The 23,305-nt window shown below is 39.4% G+C and overlaps 1 protein-coding gene across 8 annotated transcripts in view; it reads right to left on the reverse strand.

The window, feature by feature from the left end:
• Positions 1–23,305, reverse strand: part of marchf8.L (membrane associated ring-CH-type finger 8 L homeolog) — a 140,926-nt gene that overhangs the window by 34,022 nt on the left and 83,599 nt on the right. The window contains 1 exon segment of one of the 8 annotated variants that reach the window (NM_001094772.1): positions 13,294–13,517. The exons of 3 other annotated variants lie outside the window; for them this stretch is intronic. In NM_001094772.1, the coding sequence (NP_001088241.1) occupies positions 13,294–13,305 (12 nt within the window). In that variant the 5' untranslated portion in view covers positions 13,306–13,517. 8 annotated transcript variants of the gene reach the window in all.

Here is a 23,305-nt window from a genome sequence, read left to right on the forward strand (position 1 = left end):
GCATCTTCTCTTTGATTGCCGACATAATGCTAAAGAAAATTCGCCATCGTTCAGCTCCCTGGACGCAACTTCGCATTTTAGTAAATTAGCGTTGTATGAGCGAATTTTCACCTGGCGAAGTGTAGCGATGGGTGCAAAGCAGTCGCTGGTGAATTTTCGCAGGTTAGTAAATTTCCCCCTTTGTCGGCAGCTTATTAGCCCATGTATATCTAATTAAAAACCGCCAGATTTGGGGCTGGTTTCTAAATCCTGTCAAGGCAAGGATCGTATTGGAGCCCTCGTCCTGATAGCCTGCAGTGTTGTGATCTGATTGGGCCAGACAATTGGATCAGCCCCATCATGCCCAGCTCTGTGTGGGCATATTGGTGAAAGATTCCTTCCCTGGTGACCTCGCTAAACGAGTATAGCTCCCCATGGACGCGACGATTCTTCTTGCGGAACGACCGATTTTAGGGAAGTCCGACCAATCCTTAGAAATTATCGTGCGGTTAGTGGGATTCGAACGATCGTACATCTTACGATTTTTCAGCCGACATCTGTCAGGAAATTGATCGGCCAGGTCAAAAAATCTTTGTCGGTCCCAGTGCAATCTATCTATGTTTGCAGGGCCACGCAGGCAGCTCCCCTTTGGTCTTTTTAGTTGATGATAAATTCGTACGATCGTTCTGAGAAGATCGTGGTCTCACGATCAGGATCTGATCTTTTAAAAATCTCAACATCTATGGCCAGCTTATATCTGTGAATTTTTACATCTGCAATTAAGGACTGCCCTTCCTAGATCTGGGCAACTTGGAGACAAGAGACAACGCTCTACATCAAATGACAAAAGACAATAAAGAATTCATAATATAAATTATTTTCACAATGTTTCAAGAACCCTGAACCAGGTGTCATAACACCAGGTGATTTTTCTTGACTATACACAATAATATTCCCTACAATTTCCATTAGCCAAGTGCACAAAAATGAACTTTTATGTGAACGTCCATAAAGCTCTGTACACCGAGATGTGGCTTGGTTGGAATAAGTATTAAAGGGGGTTTTCACCTTTAAGTGAACTGTTAGTGTGATGTAGAGAGGTTCTCTGGCTTGACTTTACAGCTTAATGTTTCAGGATATGTTTTCAGTTTAAAACACAAAGATTCCCCTAGATGTTAATTGATGATGCCATACTCATCTAAAATAAATGAAGCCTAAACTTTCTTTCCTTTGGTGTCCAAATGAGCAATCAACACCGGTACTTACAACACCAAACTTTCATTAAAGAAAGTTGTGGATCCTGGGGCTTACATTTCTTCTCTACATTACTGTAACAAAATAGATTCTGTTGCACTTAAACCTAATAAAGATAATCACTAAGTATTGATCTTCACATTTACAGAGTCCCTTGAAATCTTCTGAACATCCTTTTTGGTTTGGACTTGAGCACAAATCCTTTATTACATTCACTGTGAACAACATTACAGTTGGGTTTGTATTATTTATTGGTGTACATAAAAGGAAATGATCAACATCCCAAGTGAAATTTATACTCTGGATACTCAAGGAGTTTGATTTGCAGGGACTTTTAGTGACAACAACAGCTTACTGTGCAAATCCTAGATAAGGTGGATACATAAGCCATAAAATAGGAAAGCCTAAGGCTAGCTGTCTTTACTTGTACCCATGTCTTTCACTCAGCAGATACAAAATATTCTAATCTTTGGAAGCACAAGAGACAGAGATATAAAGAGAAATTAAAGTAGAGCCCTGAAGTGGGTAAACTGTATCTGCAGCCTAGGGTGTGTGTGTTTTATTTGATAAATCTAAGTTTAGTATAATGTAGACAGATATATATTTTAAATCCTTGTGCTTTACATTTTGTATTTTCTTTCCAGAAGAGTTGGTTTGATATATTTTCCTTTTACAGACGACAAGAGGCAGAAAGGTTTCATGCAAGTTTTTTATGCAATGATGTAAGAAGAAGCCTCTACTACTATAGCCAGACAAGCTGGTACATAAGATATTACTTTCACACACACCGGGTTAGACAAGCCCATAGCTTTATACTCAAGTCATGTAATTGCTCAAAAATGCCTTTGAATGTATATTTGAGTGAATTTTCAGTATTGCAGGGTATTTTCTGCCATTTAATATCTGCCACAAAATGCTGAGCGACAAATAGTGCCATGTGCTGTTGCCCTTAAGGTAAATAGAATGGCTCTTTCATAAGAATAGCCCTTCGGGGGAGGTAAAATAAAAAGGAGAAAGCAGAGATAACGGCACATGAGGGTTGACAATGGCACATAAGACAGAGGGAATAGAATGGGACATGGGACATAGGCAACAGAATGGAACATGGGGCATAGCGAATGGAATGGAACATGGGGCATAGAATGAAACATGGGGCATAGGGAATAGAATGGAACATGGGGCATAGGGAATAGAATTTAACATGGGGCATAGGGAATAGAATAGAACATGGAGCATATAGAATAGAATGAAACATGGGGCATAGGGAATAGTATGGAACGTGGGGCATAGGTGAGAGAATGGAACATGGGGCATACTGGAGAGAACAGAACGTGGGACATAGGTGAGAGAACGGAACATGGGGCATAGGGGAGAGAACGGAACATGGGGCATAGGGAATAGAATGGAACGTGGGGCAAAGGTGAGAGAATGGAACATGGGCCATAGGTGAGAGAACAGAACATGGGGCATGGGGAGAGAACGGAACATGGGGCATAAGGGAGAGAATGGCAAATGGGGGCTAAGAAAGGGAACGTGTGGTAAGGAGAGAATGTCATGGAAAAGGGTAAAGATTAAAAGAAGGTAGTGGTGATGATCAGGGAAGAAAACATATATGGAAATTAAGCAGAAAGAAAGGAGAGAAATGAGAAAACAACTAGAAATTGAGAGAAGAAAGCATATAGATTTTGGAAGGGTTGAAAAGTAAGATTCTACTAGTAAAAAAAGCACTTTATTTATATATCTCTTTTTCTCACCAGGGGTTCAGGGTGTCAACTGCCAGGTTTGCCAACGGTGTCAAAACACCTAGTTCCTGCCCTGGAGAGAGCCGTTATCTTGTTACTTGTGACCAGACTTGCCTCAGTGAAGAGAAACTGAAGTGTATCAGAGCACAGTTATTGCAATAATTTGGTTTACAGGCAGATGCCAAACCACTGGGGGAACTCATGCTCTGAGTTAAGCACTGCTTATCTTGACAGCGCTATATAAATAAATGATGATGAGTTAACATAAAAGTTAATATAAAAAAAGCTGCTGGGTAGCTGTGGTGGCAGCCATTCAAGAATGAAAAAAAGATAAAAGGCACAGGTTACACAGTAGATAACAGATAAACACTGTAGTATACAATGGGATTCTATATACCGTACCTGTTCTCTGCTATGTGCTTGAATGGCTGCCCCCATGGCTACACGGCAGCTTATTTACATAAACTATAGTGGTGTTTCTGAAGCAAACACAACAGATTTACCAATGTAAAGCAACTCTACATTATTTATTCATTACTGAAAAAAACATTTTTGATGTTTCTGTTCCTTCAAGCCCCAAATGTTCCATATGGTGCTGCAGGTGCAACAGGAAACCATCTCTAGTTGTAGATGTTTGGTAATTCAATTATTTGCTGTAGATCTGTCACTCATTAAACCCTTTTATAAAAAGAAAAGTGAGCAAAAAGAGACTTGATTTCACAAGGGAATACCTGATAGAGAGAGAGAATTCATCATCTCAGTTAAGGGGACCAAAACTGTCGTAAGCAAGCAAGTTATTTGTGAGATCAGGAGATATACTTGACCCTGTATTCATCTTTCCTGGTTATTATTTTAAATTAAGCTGGAAGGGTGTAAGAGCAGAATCATATGACTGAGTATGAAACTGCCAGGCTTATGGCTTTAGCTGGAAATCCCCAATGCGGTGCTTAAGATGGATGTTTCCCAAGAGCATACAGCACTTAGTGCAGTGTTGTCATGGTAACTTGAGACATTGGAGATGATTAAAACAATGCATTTAGACAATAACACGTAAAAATAAATAGCCATGGGCTGTGTCCAATCGGTCTAATGACTGCCGTGTCAAGGGCATGAACTTCGTGTGATGTCATACATTGTATGATCGAAGCGGGGGTTAATAGATGTCACAATGTCAAGCAGAATAGAAATGTGCAAGCTTATCTGTACAGGAATGTGCACTTCCCAGTGTGACTCATGTAACATCCCGATGGATCAGAGCATAAAATAAAAAAATCCATAGTATGAAGACTGATTTTACCAGTCCCTTATTGGCTGACAGAGTCCATGTTCATGAAGCACACTGAACCCCATGTCTGATGCATTATCAGTGTTTAAACCCAAATCAGTTTGTTTGTAGGGTGTTAAATGAGAGAACATACTTATATCAGTAGACCAAGTAACATACATAGCAAGATTCCAATATTAGAAAACTGTGGCTTTTCAGCCAACCAATACCCAAATCTTCTGCCGGTCGGATCGTCTCCAAACATACACGCACCAATTAATGTATGGAAATTTGTTTTGTGCGATATTATTGGTGCATCTATGGCCACCTTTAGTCCGATGAAATGGGTATTTTCTTTAATATAGCATCCTACAACTGACTGGTAAGGCTTCTAGAGTTGAAAGAACATCAGACAAGTGCAATATGGCATTTGTGGACATGTATGTGCTGTGCACTTTATATATTGCAATGGGGAGTACAAAATACTGTGAAGATGGGAGCAGAAAGCATATGATTATATACTAAATGTGGCAAGGTTTGCAGTTAGTCTAGTGAGATGCAACAACCAATCAGGTGATTGCTTTCAGGCAGTTGAAAAGTAAATGCTACCAGTTGATTGTTTGGCATAGGTAACTAGACCTGGTACAAACTTTTACAAACAGGATAAGTGCAGTGCATAATTAGGGCATCATTGTGACTTCACCCATGAACCACTTATCTGTAATAAATGTATCTAGGTAAAAAAATATGGTTATATTAGAGCAAAAACATGGAGTCTTGGATTATTAGAAAATGGCTAATATGACAGTATGTCATGAGCACTGCACTTCTCGCTGCATATGAGATTTACCATAATGTTTAGCAAATGCAGTCTGCACAATTTCTGGAGAACTGCACTTCTACGAGTTAAATATAAAAAATATGTCTACCAAGGAAAGTGACATGGCAGCTCCACCTCACTATAAAATATGCAGAAATGATTCCTTGCACACACACACACACACACACACACAGTCCATTTCAGGAACATATAAACATAGGATACATTCCCAAGAATGTTTTCCCCCCATTATTTGTTTATTACTGCAAGAAGAAATAGTTGACATCACAATTCCCCAAGTACAGTGGTTGTCAGGAGAAAAGAAGCTGGCATCATAGTGAGACATGTCTCAGAGCCTTACATCACCTCTTCTAACAAGCTTAACACCCAGGATGATTAAGAAGTTGCTAGGCACCTTGCACATATGTCCTGAGTGCTTGACTAGTGGAATCCAGTAACTACATGAGGCAACAGGTAATATTAGTATTTGGTGTGTTTAACATGGTTTCCTGCCTTACAAATAAAGCAGAATAACCCATACAATAGTACTCTTTGATAACAGCAAGGTGACTGAACACTCTGTAACAGGGGTGCCCATGCTTTACTAAGGCAACGTCTACTTTTAGTTATTTTTTTCCAATATAATCTACATCCATAAAATCATTGTTAGCATTCTGTTTCATGGAAAATGCTGGAAATTGCTATATTTAGCAAATAGCTATTTCTTATGTAACCTAAACATAATAATTATCTGAATGAAAAGCATGAAACAGGAGGGGGATTTAGACAAGCTGTTTGTTGACAGTGTCTTGAGATCTACTGATCACCAGCTAAAGGTCTACTGGGAGATACTGATCTACCTTTTGGGCACCCCTACTCTGTAATAATAGCATGAGGTTTAAGAGCAAGGTATTCCCCACCTGAGCAGTGATCAGTACTTTGGCTACTTCTTACATATCGCTCTTACTTGATGAATTATTGTGCTAAGATAAGTAACAGATGCACACTTTCATTATTCTAAGTAATCTTACGTTGGTCCTGCATTTAAAGATACACATGGTCACTAAACAAGTGGGTAAGTGTCCCATTTGGTCACCGACACATAGGGCCAATGGTTGACTCAAGAGACAAAAATGGGATCATACTGCTGGCCTACAGAAACCGGCCAGCGAGGGTTGAATCAATGCACAGATGCAACCTTCATACGACAGGACTGGTAGGGGAGGCAGTCCCTAAGGCCCCTTACACCTTGCCAACTAAGTTGGCAGCTTTTATTGGGCGATGTATGGTCACCTAACTTATTAAGCACTGTAATATTCCAGAGAGTCTTTTTCAGGAAATGCAATTAAATAGTTGGTCTAGTAACCCATAGCAACCTATCAGATGTTTGCTTGCAAACAGCTGACCAGTACATGGCACCTACTGACTGGTTGTTATGGGTAACTAAAACAGTAGAGAACACATCACTGTTTATTATGATACCCTCCAACACAATTCTCACCACACAATATTGCTGGACAGTTGCAAGCAGCAGGGAACTACTACTTTGATATTCTGACATGTGCTTACACTATTATTTTGGGGTTAAAAAAAATAACTTTTGGGATTTCTGAAGCCGACAGCAGGTGGCTGTGCATTTAAGTTGCAGACAAGTGACTTCTCTGTTCTTCTGACTCGTAAATTAAGATGCGTCAGGCATTCTAGTAAATATTTGCCTTTCTGTCCCATCAAACAAACTGTTTTGTTTTTTTATTAAATGGCCTCACAGCAGGGGTCACTTTATATGAACACAACAGAGATGGGTAACGTGGGTTCCATTACAAGGACTAATTAGCTAATAGGTGAAAACCAATACAAGTCTTTGTTTTTACACCCAAGTGTCATTTGCCCTTCTGACCCAGAGGGAACACAAAAAAAATTGTTGGATATAACCCTACTGTAGAGCAGCCATTTGTGTAGTCAAAGCTAAAGCTTCTTGCCATACACATACATTTAAAATTGTACAAAGCATATATATTTGGTGCATTTATACATACTGTATACTATAGATATTGTTTGTGGCTTAGACAGATTTGGAAAGTTTTTCTGCTGATGCACCACATGTGCCAGTGTATGTTGTATCAGCATATGAGCAAGTCATTGGAATAGCAGAAGTCCTGAGAAACCACAGATCCTACTCCTTGCTTTTCAGCCTTAATGAACAGAACAATATAAAGGCAGCCGTGCAATGTATGGCCCCTAGTACAATATCCATAAGAGGTCAGATCATGTATGTTTGCCTTAAGGTATAAATCTTCAATGTCAGATGGCTGCTTTACCTCCAGGCAGGTACAATGCTCCCTAAATGTATTAGGTACATAACTTTTAGTCTTGTCTTTTTATTGGATGCTACATGGACAACCTGTAGTCTAATGGCACATGGAGCTAAAAATCAGCCTGCTGAAATATGCAGGCTGAGAATCAGCACCTATGCTTGCATTAACCTCCTGTTCTGCCTGAACCCTGAACAGCTGTTCAGGGCCGGAACTAGGGGTAGGCAGAAGAGGCACATGCCTAGGGCGCAAAGGTAGAGGAGCACCAGGCACGTACCTTTTCTAACACCTTCACCCATTTCAGACCCTTGTGGCCCCCCCCAACTGTAGAAGAAATTCAGCATGTGCGATCTTCAATGTATTTCCCATTGCATGCTCATTCTTGCATGCATGCATGCTTGGACCATGTGCTAGTTCATGTGCTTTGTCAGCCTGAGTGCAGGCTCACATGGTGGATTTCAATGCCAAAATGCGAGAGTTTGCATTCTCACACCAAAACCCACCATGTGTGCCTGCACATGGACTGACACAATGGTTCCAGGTGCAGAGAGGACAGGAGGCTAATGCCAGCGTAGTGGATGATTCTCGGTCTGTGTATTTTTTTAGCAGGCTGATTTTTAGCCCCGTCTGGCATTAGCCTTAATGTTTTTTGACAAACGGGGTCAACCACTGACTACTACCTGATCAGGTCACAGATACCGATGTCCTTATTACACAGATCCATTTATCCAGCTGAATGAGAGCACCCATGCATGGCCCCTCTCCCAGCTGTCAATGTCTCCTTCGTGCTCTAAAGAGATACATCATTTCCAAATAGTCTGTACATATTTAAATGAACATTTAAATGTTATATTAAGAAGCCTTTAGGCACAACTGTATAACTTACAGAAAAAACGTCCCTGTATTCCAGGAATTCCCGGATCCGAAGCACTTCATATCAAAAATCAACTATCTGTAACTTGAAACCCAATTGATGTTGCCGAACAACAACTATTATAGTTCTTCCTATACTTGGAATGTGGCACTGAAGTTAAAGAAAGATATTTTTAAGCAAAGCCTTTGTTTACTGCACACTGTGAAATACAGTAAATAACAAGTCAATTGTGACCTAGGTCGCTGATTAATCTTTAGCTGTCAAAAGGAGCAGTTTGCCTTAAAACATCTGACTTCATTGGTTATTTCACAGTTCACATCAGGACATAAATAACAGTCTACTTCACTGTAAATTACTCATTTACACTTCAGGTTAAGCATATAAAGGTTAAATCATTATGAGCAGATCTAAACTGCCATTAAAAATGTGCTTGCCCCATATGCTGCTGTATCACCCTATTCACCACATTCAATATGACAGTTTCCTATGTTGATACCCAACGTCTTTATCCATCTGTGCTATTTAGGGAAACCCTACTGAGTGGCTGGTAGGTAGGTTACCAGGAACCTAGAGATAAGTAGAGTCATGGTAGGAAAATGAAAGAAATCACTATTGATCACTTCCCATTGCAGTCAATAGGAACTGTCAAGGACAGCAGTGCACAGACCAGAGAGACTCTGACAATCTTTATTTATGTAATAGGAATAGAACAGCCGTGTTGCCTTAGACTTGGCTCTTGAGAAACTCAGGAGATAAAACTGTGGAAGGGTAATGTAAAGGAATAAAATATACAAATTACATTTTAAAATGCACAGGCATTACCAAAAGTTTCTCCCAATGAGCAATATCAGTAATGTACATGCACACAGCACCCCAAAGAACCCACATCACTACCAACTAATTCAAGCGAATCCCCCCTTTTCCTGCTGTGGTTCTGAGCTGAATAAGGTGGACAACAGAAGGAAAGACTTTTTGAGCACAGAAAATCTCTAACTGTACCCTAGGAGCTGACTTGTGCCCTTATAAGACAAAGAGGCATATTTATTAACATTGGAAACAAACATCACTGGTTATGTTGCCCAAAGCAATCAATCAGCCATTCGATTTGAACAGTCACCTACAAGTTAGAAATCAAAAGCAAAGATCTGATTGGTGGCTAAGGGCACATTACTGGTGATGTTTGTCTCCAATGTTAATAAATTAACCCCAAAGTGTAGCATGCAGCTCTTTTCCCATTAGATGAAGACAGACAGACATGTCTGGCACATCAACTGAAGAATATAGCATGCTGGGAAAGTTTTAGGACTTAGTACGCCAAATTGTGGGCATTGTATTGTTTAATTTTAAAAGCATTAACAGGCACTCTCCTTACGACTGTGATACTTTTAAGCGCTAGATAGTGTAGTCACAGCCTAAAGGCTATACTTAATGCCTCCTTAATGTTCCATTAAGTGTTCCATTAAGTACTCCTGTGTGAAAGAGAAAATGGCAAATCAAAATGAAAATGAAGCTCTCTAATTTAAAATGTAACCCGATGTACACCGATTCTGTAATGACCATTCCTAAAATGAAAAAATAGCAAAAAAACTGACATATTTCTGATTTTGTATTCCACGAGTAATATACAAAAAAGATATGTAGATATAGATAGTAGATTTTGAAGCCAGCACTCAAGAGCAAAGAATTTGGTGTGAAAACATATTGCACAGGTATGGGACCTGTTATCCAGGATGCTCAGGAGAGTTTTCCAGATAAGGGGTCTTTCCGTAATGTGGAAAACTAGACATTTAGTCTGCTAAAAAGTCATTTAAAGATCATTTAAACCCAATATGATTGTTTTGCCACCAATAAGGATTAATTATACCTTAGTTTGGACAAAGAACAAGGTACTGGTTTATAATTAAAGAGAAAAAGAAAATAATATTGGAAAATGAGAATTATTTGCTTAAAATTGGGTATTTGGAAGATGTCCTTCCCGCAATTAGGAGCTTTCTGGATAACGTGTTTCCAAATAACGGATCCCATACCAGTATTTATTCTAACCAACAAACTTCTCTGCGCATACAGTTTAAAAAAAACGCACACAAAAGACCATTTCTGCTCATACAACTCAAATAAAAATTAGAGGGAATGTTGGTGGCCAACTTCAGAGGGGCAACATTTATTGACATGTAGTAAAAAAGGCTGCATCAGGAGCAACACGTGGGTAGCCCCTGGGGAACCACATTCATGCCCCTTACTGTGGTGTTGTTCATTAAAAGCTGATGGTAAGGCACAGCGGAAGCCAAAGTGCCATTGGCAAGCCTATGGGTTGAGCCTACCCTATATAAATGAGCTCTATTGTCTCAAAAAACAGAAAGAAGGTGCAAGTACTTTTTAATCTGAAAAGTTCATTTACATTTACTACACTGCTGATCGGGGAGGTCTTTGTTTAATGAAACTGAGACTGGGACGGCTAAAAGCTGAGCCAGAACAAAGCACTGAATATTTTGTAGCACTTCTTGTTGCACTGATGAAAATACACCAGCTTCCATAGCCCTTAAAGCTTGTGCAATGCATTATGATACAATTATAAAAAAAGGAGGGGGGTTACATGTGACAAAGGGATCCCTTTAAACCGTCGTCTGTTTTTTTTTTATCTCCATTTGTGTTCTGACAGAATAGGTTATAGCATTCTGTGATTTGCTGCCAACAATGAAACGTCTTCACACGTCCAAGTAAAGGGAACAATGGTGAATTTAAAAACAATGGTATGAAAAAGAATGGGCATGACACACACAGTTCCTTTATCCAGTCTGCCAAGTCAGCCTGCAATCTGCATTTTCCATTGATCTAATTAGCCACATACTGATTTCTAGCTGCTGCTGCTGAACATGGGACTTGCAAACTAATGACAGCGCTGTGTATGCTTGCTAAGAACAAAGACTAGACTAGACTTGCATCTATTGTCTCTACTTGGTATTGTTTGTGTAGACACAGATACTTAATCCTGATGTAGATCCAGATTGCAGAGCTTCACAGCCACCTAAAGGCACTAATGCACTGATTGGATAAGCCCCATGGATGCTGTCTCCTAGTGAATAACTAGACACCTAAGGATATATAGAAGCATCAGCTGACCAAAGCCACACTGTACAGAAGTGCATATATTGCTTTTAAAAAACAACCTTAAGGGTTGGGGCAGACGAACAGATTCGGGGAGAATCACCTCTTCTGCGTGGCGACAATTTCCCTGAACTGCCTTCCGTCTGCTTGAATGAAGAATCGCCTGCGATAATGCACTTGCGGCGCTTCGATTTCCGAAGTCGTCTGAAGTTTCCTCGTGAGGCATTAGCACAGGCGATTCTTCATCCAAGCAGACGGAAGGCAATTCGGGAAGATTGTCGCCACGCAGAAGAGGTGATTAGTCGCCAGGCGACCAAATCTCCCTGAATCTGCCCCAACCCTAAGACACAACTTTTTTTTTTTATTTAAATAAAAGGCACTTTCAAACTTTCTAGTCTACCCATTTACATACTGACTTTACAGCTCTCTTCCTTGCATCTGGATAGTATAATGCATCTAACATTGTGAGGATATTACCGATATACAATTATAGGTATTATTGGTGTACAACTGATACTTCATGCATGTGTTACAATTAATAATGCAACCAAACATAAATGTATAACTATGATAAGCAAGGCTAGCTAACCAGCAGGCTTTCAGCTAATTTTGAACTACATCTCCACGGACACTTTTCGTTTTCCATTTTCCACTTTTTATTTTTTTGGAGTATGAGCACTGTTTTTTTTAGATTTATAGAGAAAACTAGTGCATTTACTGTACATGCAATATTCAAGAGTAGCTTTGTTACTCATATCATGTAATCCCTTTCCTTAAAATCTGATTAGTTGGAATAAAGCATCTAAATTGTTCTATGCACGGGGAAGTGGTACCTTGTACAATTCTCCTGCTCTCTGCCAGATAACAAACACATACAGAATAACATGCTATACATACATAGAGAGATACATAGAGAGAACAGGTTCAGACTGGTAATCATTTGCTAGGTAAACATTCAATAATAAGGGGATTCACCAGGCTGGGGCCCTGCATAAGCCCCAATATGACAGGTGCCCGTGTCCATTTTCGAGGGCAGCTAGTGATCCAGCAAGGAAGCCTTGTACACATGCAATAATCCCCTGCAACCATGTGATCATCAAGCGTCTCCCACGGGGGAATTCACACAAAGCTATTTCTCCATGCTGCAGTGATGTCATTATTTTTCTCTATGTTCATAGCATCTAAAGCAGGAATAAACCCATATCCCACTGGGTGAGCGCTACATAGATCCTCTCTATCAGGTCTCAAACTCACAAGTGAGACAAATTCCAACCTGGTGCTTTAATTATGACACACAGGAGCCAGGACACATACACACACTCAGCGACTGACAAGGGGATATATCTACAGTGAAATTAGAATTATATTGCCTGCCTGCCAGCAAATAACACAGAACAAAGAGTCTTTGTTTATAAGGTGCTGTAGGAATCCCCAGAGATCCACGCTGCCAGTGGTGCACATCCCTACTGATATTCCACACACACTGAGACAAGTGCATCCCCTGAACATCTTATAATATTTCCCTTTAAGCCAATGTGTACTTGCAAGTGTAATAAAACATGCAGGTTACTCGTGATAACACTGCAATTTCTGAGTACAGAATGCTCATTACGCAAACATGAACAAGTGTGAGTAAGAGTACATACTATCTATATATATATATATATATATGCACAGTACATGCCCCTTGTATGTCTAGACGTCATCTGTTGATGCAGCTGATTTTGCAATAATAACATTGCTAATCGTATCCCTGTATGCTGTAATAAAGGATACAATGAAGAACTGATCAGCGCCGCTCTAGTTAAACAGCTGCTGAATTTCAGGCCATCCTATTTAGTCAGTGGCAGACACACATTGTTATTGTTCCCTTATGCTTAGCAATATCTTCCCCGTTAAATAATAAATCAAAGAGCTTGCTCTGCTGACAAAGCATTCCTTACCTGAAGCTTCATATTCCAGCATGAATGCATCAGTGTATCCTTTTTAGAGATTCCTCCTCTCGCATGACTCCAGTAATCCAGCCTAACGGGATGAGGACTGAGCACATCTGCTGCTTGCCCTACATTTGCCTGTAGAGGGATCGGGGAAAAGTTGACTTGCCTGGGCTTGTTATAGCCCCACTAGGGTTACCAGAGAGGAGAGTGGCCAGAGCACTTCCTCCAGCTGATTCCAGGGAGAAGTGGCAATGGATTAATAATTGATGTGCTCTCTTTATCCTCCTTCAAGCCCTGCTGCCCCCGCCTCCAGCTAGAAAGCTCAAATACTACACAAGTCTGGAGGGAGCTGGGAGAATACAAGCAGCCCTAGGAGCACGACAGCAGCAGGACTGTGAATGCAGCTCCATCCACACTCAAAGGCATTGTGCTCACTGTGCCCTACATGGAATCCCCTGCTGTTGTGCTTATAAAATCATCTTATTAAACATACAATGTTACAAGGAAAAAAAAGGGGAACTGGCATTTCATTTACGACCTGATTCCCAACATCTTGTAAAACGATTTAAAAATATATATGTATTTTAGAATATATGAAATATGTGAAAGCTTTTGCATTTCCACATGATTTCTTGCTTGTCTTCACTATTTTTATTTATTATTGCTGTTATTATTGCTGTTCCCCATATGATGGCCCTGACTTCCCCATATAGAAACATTTTCAGTAAAGGGCATTGGGGCAAGCTCTGCTGTAGCACTTCTCCAGAGGTCATGCAGCCATATGGACGGGAATAAATGGCCGAGATTGGTTAAAGCCCTTTGAATAAATGTTATTTGCAGAGTGTCTTGAAATGTGTAGGATGCTGTACCGCTCTAGGGTCAGGGCACGCGTTCAGATTCGGGGAGATTCGTTTTCCGAAGTCGTCCGAAGTTTCCTCGTGAGGCAACTTCGGGTGGCTTCGGAAAACGAAGTGGTCCGAGTGCCATCCCGCCTGTGACTTACATTCTAGCCGGCGGTAGGCAGTACGGGGGAGATTAGTCGCACAGAAGAAGAAATTAATTTGTTGCCAGGTGACTAATCTCCTCAAATCTGAGCATGTTCCCTGACCCTTATGGGAATAACTGCTCAACAAACACCAATACATTCCAGAATCCTGTATAGAAGTAATGAACACTGACTTTCAGACAAAGACAGCTGGTACAGACAGCCCTGCCTGTAAGAACCTAGAACCTTTAGAGCTTATGCAGTTGTGGTCATACAAAAATGGATGCAGTCCTTGAATGCAGTGACGCCATTTATGAAAGTTACTTATACTTAAAGATTTCCTCCTTCCTTGTGCTTAACTGTGGCAAGCGCCACTGCGATTGCCCAATCTATTCAGATAAATCACGCACAATTATGACTTGACGGACTCATTCAGAACATTTTGGCATATTGCCACTCTGTACCTTCCACTGGCAATAACTTGTGTTAATGAAAAGTAGGGATACCTAATTGTTACCCCCTGCCCATCCCTCATAAACGCAGGCAGCTCTGTATTTGGCAAACTGTAGCACAAGGACCTGTATCTTTGGGCATTTACCATGGGTCAGACAGAGTGGAAAGTGTGGAAAACATGGCAATTGATTGTTTTTTTGCACCCTGCCTGGGGGTAGAGAATGTGCTGTGGGATATTCCCCTCTTCTCTGCCAAATTATGAACTGACAGCACAATTTTTGACAGCCAGTATGAGGTTTTTTTATTGTAGGAAGCAAGGTTTGGAAAATACTAGCATAAAACAGCCAAAAAAGTTACACTTTAAAGGAAACATTTTCTTAAAAATATACAATTTTATTGCATTTGCATTACTTGTCTGTTCCAAAAAAAATTTATGATTTGTTATCTGGCTGATGTAAGCAACCCCACCCTTCCGTGCCTTTTCCAGAGAAGTCCATTTTGCAAAAGAAATCTAAATTGTCACAGGAAATGGAAGAGCTGCCTGTATGCATGATGCTATTATGAATACTGACGTTTGGCTAAACAAGAAGCGTGCCAATAATTCTGCTTGGTGCTGCTATGGCTTTTTTTACATTTCTCTGGGAGAGAATACTTTTTATTTAAAAGTCACACATACTTCATGTGTTAATTGGATGCTATTGGGCACCGATTGTGCACTTGATCTTAAGGCCTGAAACCTGGCCTTTTTACATTATGTTGCTAATTTTCCAGTCAGTGACTTACCATCAGGCCCTGGTTTTCTAGCCTGAAACTCTGCTTTGTACCACTAACTATGCACTGGCTTTTCAATACCGAAACTTGCTTTTTTGGCATTGGATGTGCCCCTAGTTTCTATTCAGAAACTAAACATTTTGATAGTGAGTGTGCAACTGATTTTGAACTCCGATTCCTGCAGCAAAATCATTTAACCATTTTTAGCCAAAATATTGTCTTATAAACCCAAGCTGCATGATCAGGATTTGCTGCGTTTCTTTGGTAAATGTTAAGATTCAGTTGATCGGCATCAATCAATTTTTGCTACAAGGGAATACATCTAATATCTGTGGGAAACTCTCCATATGTGGCACAAGGTGATTATTTCCAGAGCAAAGGACAAATTAATTGGCCTTTTCATGCACAGGACAGCAGTTTTTGGAGGATTGTTTCTAACTTATCTGGCAAATTTCTAGCAGAAGAACAAACTGGGTAAATAGCCTGTGCAAAATAAAAAAATGTTTCTAATACAGTTAGATAGCCAAAAATTTAATGTATAAAGGCTGGAGTCACTGGATGTCTAACATAATAGCCAGAACACTACTTCCTGCTTTGCAGGTCTGTTGGGGGAAAATTCACTAAAGCGTGAAGCGCCTAACGCTAGCGAAAATTCTACAGCGTGACGTCATTTTGTTACTTTGCCGACTTACTACCGGGCGCTGGCGTAAATTCGCTAGTGAAGTGGACCTACTCTACCGCTACTTCGCACCCTTACGCCAGGCGAAGTTGCGCTATGACGAAGGGACGACGTAACTACGCTAATTCAGTAACTTTGCTTTGCTTGACGAATTAACGCTAGCGTACTTTGCTACCGTTCACCTCCCTGAGCGCAACTTCCGATTTTAGTGAATTAGAGGCGCCCTGGCAAACTTCGTCTGGCAAAGTGCGGCAAATGCATCGCTAGCGCATTTTCGCTGCTTAGTAAATTTGCCCCTTGGTTTCCACTGATAGGTTACCAGGCAGTAACCAATCAGGGACTTGAGGGGGTGCCACATGGGTCATAACTGTTGCTTTTGAATCTGAGCTGAATGCTGAAGAACAATTGCAAACTCACTGAACAGTTATGTGGTCCCCCTTAAAGTCACTGACTAACTCCGAGTTAGAGAGCTTTGGTATGGCACTGCTAAAGCCAAACAATGCAAAGATATGGTACTAGAAAGACAAATAACTCTGTGTTTATTCATGATCTGTACAAAGTCATTACTTATAACAATACTACATCTATGCAGTATCCTCTGCCAAGTTCAACAAAGGGAACATTTTTTGATGTTAGGGTATCTAAGCATTTATAAGGGCAGCAAGCATTATATCTCTGAAAGATTGCTAGGCATGCTAAATGGGATAAAGGTCAGCTATGTCATATACATTTTTGTGATGGAAAATAACAGCTGGGATTTAAAACAGATGGACATTAATTAATGGAATTAATCTTCTCTAAATCAGCCTTCTGGCATGAAGGCTATTCTTCTACATATACATTTTTTTTTAATCTTTATTTTTTTGTTGGGAAAACTTTTAAGTCCTGTGAGTGCTGTACTTGGTCCTGTAAATTTTATTAGTATTAAAGGAGAACAAAAAGTTACATTATAAGCTTTTCCCCAAATGATTGTTAGGGGCTCCCCTGCTGAGACGTCAGATCAGAAAATCTATTTCCAATCTAGACTACCAGCTGTACTCCCTCAATCTTTTTCATTCAGTTGGAGTTTGCATCTGCCATCATCCTCACTTGAGCATCATTTCCCATCTCCATTTGTCCAAAACTACGCATGCGCCGAACTTATTCATCCCCCTGACCTTTCTCCATTCAACACTGAAGAGCAGGAGCAGTATGGTGCAGCCGCAGGGCTCAGGGGTGACAGATCTGTGATTTTTTTTGAAGAAAGGGACTTTATGTTGGAAAATAATTTTTCTTTACAATCTGGATTGACATAGAAATGGAAACATTCTGATAGTATGTATATGCACACATAATGACTTAATTTATTTTTAGACTTTCAATCTTGTCTAGGCGCATTTCATAGCAACCAATGAGATGTTTGCTTTTAAACAGGTGCCTAGGAAATGCCACGTGATGACTGGGTGCTATAGGTTATTGCGCCTGGGCAAACGTAGTGCCCTATTATTGTTTAGTACTAGCAAAATGATGCATTCACAGGCACCTAACCATCCAATACTCTGAATATTTCCTATTTATTGGGTGTATTTAGTAAAGGTGAGAGATGAGAGAATCAAATTTAAGGCAACTTTTAACCACAGGTCTAGGTGACCTTTGGGGAAAGATATCCTGAAAAGAATATTATTATGGGAAGAATAATGAATCCAGTCAAGTGTGCTCCATCCATCATTGAAAGAAAGTCCATTCTTCTTCAATTGCTACCAATATTATATACACAGTATATGCAGAGCTGTTGTGTGGCATTTTCCCTTTAACATAACCTCAGTTATACCAATGAGGCTTTTGCCAAAAAAAAAGTTGGTGTTTGAAAAAACATACAATATTATTTAACCTGAACAACATAATTTCTCAGTGCATTGCTATTCTATGTGCATTTTTTTGAAGATGATGACCACATTAAATGAGTTGATTTGCTAAACTGCGGAAAAATACTCTACCTTAGTATAAGAGGCTAGATCTGCACAAACCATTAGTCAGAGGACGCATTGGCCAACACTGACATGAGGCACAAAAGTTTATACCAAAGATTAACAAAAATTTTATGTCTCCAGGGAAAACAGATTTTGTTAGATTTATTCACGATCAGTGAAATCTCTTGAATTATATACAATAAAGAATTTTTGGTTTGGCAAATAAGGAAAATGTCCAATCCAATAAGGAAAAGGAACAGGTACATAGAGGTTGATTTCCAACCAGTAAATGCAGTGTCAGCGTGCGGGGGAATTGCTGTACTGGAAGTTAATTTGACAGGCCAATTAATATTTATCACAAAATTAATTGAACTTCATGCTCTGCTAGAATTCCTGGAAGCTAATCATAAGAGGCAGATTAGTTGTTTTATTTTCCAAAAACTCTTAACACAACCAGGGGACAGAAAAAAGCAGCCCATGGCTAGATTCAAACACACAGGGGCATTAGAATTACAGTACAATACATGAAAAATCAATACTAGTTTGACTTTATTATGTTTAGGATCCTAAACAAATGCTTCAAGAAGGAGGCGCTTGCTTGTCCATGGAGCATTTCTAAACACCACATGCTGCCCACATGTGTTTTATCCATTAACCTGGACTACACTGGTTATAGGAGCAAGTAAAGCTACAGTACAGTTGACTACTATCTAAAACTCATGGGATAGAGTGAGACTGCACTAACTACTTGACTGTCTGTTTTCCATCCAAGTACTAGGTGTTTAGGAAACCTAATCTGTTCCCAAAACAGAAAATGTAAACAAAATGAGCCTTTCAAGAAGCTGCCTGCCCTGGGCCATTACGGAAGCTGAGAACCCAATCCTTTTGGTGCCATGCCATCCAAATAATCTCCCCACTCATTTTCCATTTTACCCCAATGTACAATTATGAATCTTCTAAGATAATTAATCAATAATGATATTTATTCAAACCATATATTTTATGCTTATATATACACATATGGTTTCTTGTCCAATACACAGGCTATATCTTTCTCATATAAAATGAAATCATTTATCAAAAAGTGAGGGGTATATTCCTGGGCAAGTTGGCTCCACCTACGCAAACCCATTTGCCTCTTGCAGGCAAGATGGAATACTTGAGCCTTGTTTTAGCTAAGAAACATTTACAGAATAAAAATCTGACCCATTTATGACAGTATCAGTATCTATCCCTTTCCAAAGGGAACAAGTAACAGTGATCATATTACGTTGCATGGATATTCTTTAGGAAAGCATGTTAGAAAGAGCTCAGAAGTACAGTACAATGCAAGAACCAAGCATACAATGGAATTAGGGATTCAGCGGCAACATCACAGTTTCGTACATTTGCACATTTAGCGGATTGGTCTAACGACCCATTGTGTATCATAAGGCCTATTCATTTACTGCAAATAAATACTTGTGTGTATGTTAATCATATAGCCGGTCCCGGTATGCAGGACAATAGACTGAAATCTAGACTGCTTTTGTTGTTTGTCTTTAATAATGGTGTGTGAATTTACATTTACATTTATACTTTGAAAGGATAATCTGCATGGTATTATTTCCAAAGTCAATAATAAAGGAGTGAATGATATACAGTAAGCAATAAAAAAGTTTTTGCTACCCTGAATATTTTGTGATCTTGGTCAGTAATAGGAAACATATGAAGACCTCAGAAACTTTGCTCATGGAATCTTGACCTCAACAACTAATCTAAAAACAGAAAAAACTCTTTCCTGTCTCACCTCCTACAATGGTATTACTGTATTTAAAGGAGAAGGAAAGCTTCAGAGGCATTTTATTGCCAATAGATTAGCTGCAATAGTGCAAGCTAGAATGCTATATTTATTCTGTAGAATGTTTTACCATACCTAAGTAAAAAGCTCTAGAAACTCTGTTTGTTTAGAATAGGAGCTGCAGTATTAATGTGGTGTGACATCACTTCCTGCCTGAGTCTCTCCCTGCTCTGGGCTCAGATTACAGTAGAGAAGGGAGGGGTGGGGGGAGAGGAGCAAACTGAGCATGCTCTTGCCCAGGGCAATGAGGTTTAAGCTGAAAACAGGAAGTCTGATACAGAAGCCCATGAGTACACAATAGAAGGAAAGAAATGCAGTGTTTCTTTTGACAGAGGACTCAGAGCAACATTACTTTGGGGGTTTACTGGTATATTTAGATGGACCTTTCTGATAAGGCTTACTTAGTTTTAACCTTTCCTTCTCCTTTAAGTTATTAATGCCAGTAAAGCTGGTATTGCATGTAACGGTCCAACTCCGCTGGCATGGTACACCAACACAGGCCGTTTAAAACACGTGGCCTGATGCCAATCTTTAGATTACCTGGGGAAAATGATAGCTGTGCTCTGTGTAAAGCTCAGCCAGGAATAATAAATAGGAGGTAAACTTAAATATAAAACGATGCCTAATTGTGTCATTCTAAGCAACTTTCCAATACACATTTTTAACAAATGTTCAATAGTTTTCAAGTTATTTATAAATGTCCCTTTCTGGACTGCAGCTTAAAATACCGTAATAGCAGCCAGCCTTGAATGTTTAATAACAGGACACTTAATCAGCCAGCTTCTGCAATATTATTTCAAATAAGAACCACCAGAACAGATCATTAAATGAGAGAGATAATTCTTTCATTATCAGTTATATCTACACAAATAGCTTTAAACCCAATTAAAATTCATAATGAATGTAAATTGAAAAGTTGCTTAGAATCAGAATTTCTTTTATTAAGCAAAAGTTTGTTTTCAGGTTTACATCCCCTTTCAAGGTACATTGTCATAACATTATTTTCCACTTTTAGGGTAATGGAACATGTTACATTTTGTTGCCCATGCTTAAGCTTCAGCGTGGGCAACAAAGAACCTTTTGTTTGGTTTCAGTGCAAGAGTGGCTGCCAGTAAAACATTTGAACATCTGAATGACATAACCACTAGAAATTGCCTTACCTGCATTTTATGGTGTTTAAGAAATTCTAATTTTTACTGGTGGTAATTCACACTTACAAAACTTACCATGTGTAGTTATGTGTATAATAAAACCATTCTTTTTTTTATATACTGTTTTTTTAATACACTATGGCTAATGTCACATGAAACACAATCTATCTTCTTATAGCAAATATCAGTGCCAACCCTCAGTAATGTTTTACGGCTGAATAGAAGCAGCTGAAAGTCTTTCCTGGAAAGTAGAGTCTGTATAACAGGCAATGGTGGCCCAACTTTATATCAATACCCTGGTTTCAATATGAGATATTAGACAGCCAGGGTCTAGGTTATTTATCTGGAAATAAATTACGGTATAGCTTACTGCTGGAATATGTCAGCTGCCACACGTAGTGGGTTTAGAGGGTCTGAGAAACATACAGTGCTTCCCATTTAAGTCAATATGAAGCCGGTAGTGGCAGTCATATCACTGCTATACATTTTGATGATAAAAATGTACCATGCATCATAACCTATAGATAAAATAGTAGGATAAATAAAAAGAAATCCCCTATGGCAAATGACAGGCAACAAAATGCCCCCAAAAATGTAATTCCACTGTGGCAATGAGAATCGCTGCAAGTAAAACACTTACCTAATTGAGCAAAAATGCCTTCTTATACATTACTGTGCCATTACACAAGAGATAAAACACCCCATTGCCTATTTAAAGATTCACATTTTGGGGTTGGAAATTTTGCAAGTTTTATCACTACTACAAAATGCCTCACTTATCACTGCCCTTAGGGTGGTGGCAAACCTGGCTACTTAGGGGGATTAATCGCAGCGACAAATCGCCTCTTCTTCAGGCGACTAATCTCTCCTAAATGCCTTCCCGCCAGCTAGAATGTAAATTGCCAGGGGATGGCACTCAGAACGTTTTGTTTTCTCAAGTTGCCTCACGAGGAAACTACGGACGACTCCGGAAAACCGAAGCGATCGAGAGCCATCCCGTCAGCAATTTACATTCTATCTCCCCAAGTAGCAGCATGTGCCATCACCCTCAAGCTTGTGCTAAAAGCTAAATCTGATTATAAACGGAATGTAAACTAATGCAGAGATAACATTCAAACGATTTGATCTTCTTGGTGAAAGCAAATAAGTCAAACAAGCATGAAAATGCCGATGCAGTGTTCTGTTTATTATATTAAAAGGGGGAAAAAAGGCAAAGAGGTGTAAAATGTGTTGCAGAAGCTAATTACTTAATTACCAGTAAATGACTGAGCTTTAATTACATTATGCATACAATACAAGATATTTCCTTGACTAGCAGAGGACATTTTGCTAGCCCAAACATGTTCTCTGAAACACAGAGAAGACTGAATGGATTTTTGCCTGCTAGTCACTAAGGCATGTTTGCTGGAATCACTGCCTGAAAAAACAAAATGTGGGATGCTAAGTTTATTCCCCAGACAAACCAAAATGAAGGGGCATATTAATCAAGATCCGAATTTTTGTAATTTTTAAATGAAAAAAGTCAGACCAAAAAAGGATCCACGATTGGACATTATTTATTATTTTAAAAAAAAAACAACACGATTTAATGGGATCGAGGATAAACTATTTTTTTCCTGTATCGCTCGTTTTTTTGGTCTTTTTCCTGAAAAGTCAGAATTTCCTGAAATAGACGGATTTTTGTCCAGCGCAGACCACAGAAACTTCCAAATAGGACAGAGACCTCTCCCATTGACTCATATACATCCTCTGCGGTTCTGAGATGCTGGACTTTCGGATTCTGACTTTTTCCATCCTCGTGTTTAATAAATCTCGAAAAATTTGATTTTTTTTTTTTTTTTTTACTAAAAATTTGGATTTTATAGTAAAATAATTTTTTTTGGAGTTTTTGGCGTTCAGACTTTAATAAGTAACCCCCTGACTGTATGAACTAGGAGGGATAGTACTACCCCGTAACATCTCAGCTCAGATCACCCTGGGTAACAATCCTGCAAAAAAGTAGCTGTATGTAAGTGGCCCATTTAATCTATACTTCAGGCTGCCTTCATTGGTTAAATGTATTGGGGATATTTACTCAAGAAGCTAATGGTTGAGAAGAGTGGGCATCTGGAGGAAGTTATTTTGCTGATATAACTAAGGTTATTCCTCCAAGAACTTTAGAGAATATTTAGAAACTACTAGTGTAACAGA

The sequence above is a fragment of the Xenopus laevis genome, chromosome 7L (assembly GCF_017654675.1).
Source record: "Xenopus laevis strain J_2021 chromosome 7L, Xenopus_laevis_v10.1, whole genome shotgun sequence".
Classification (NCBI taxonomy): Eukaryota; Metazoa; Chordata; class Amphibia; order Anura; family Pipidae; genus Xenopus; species Xenopus laevis.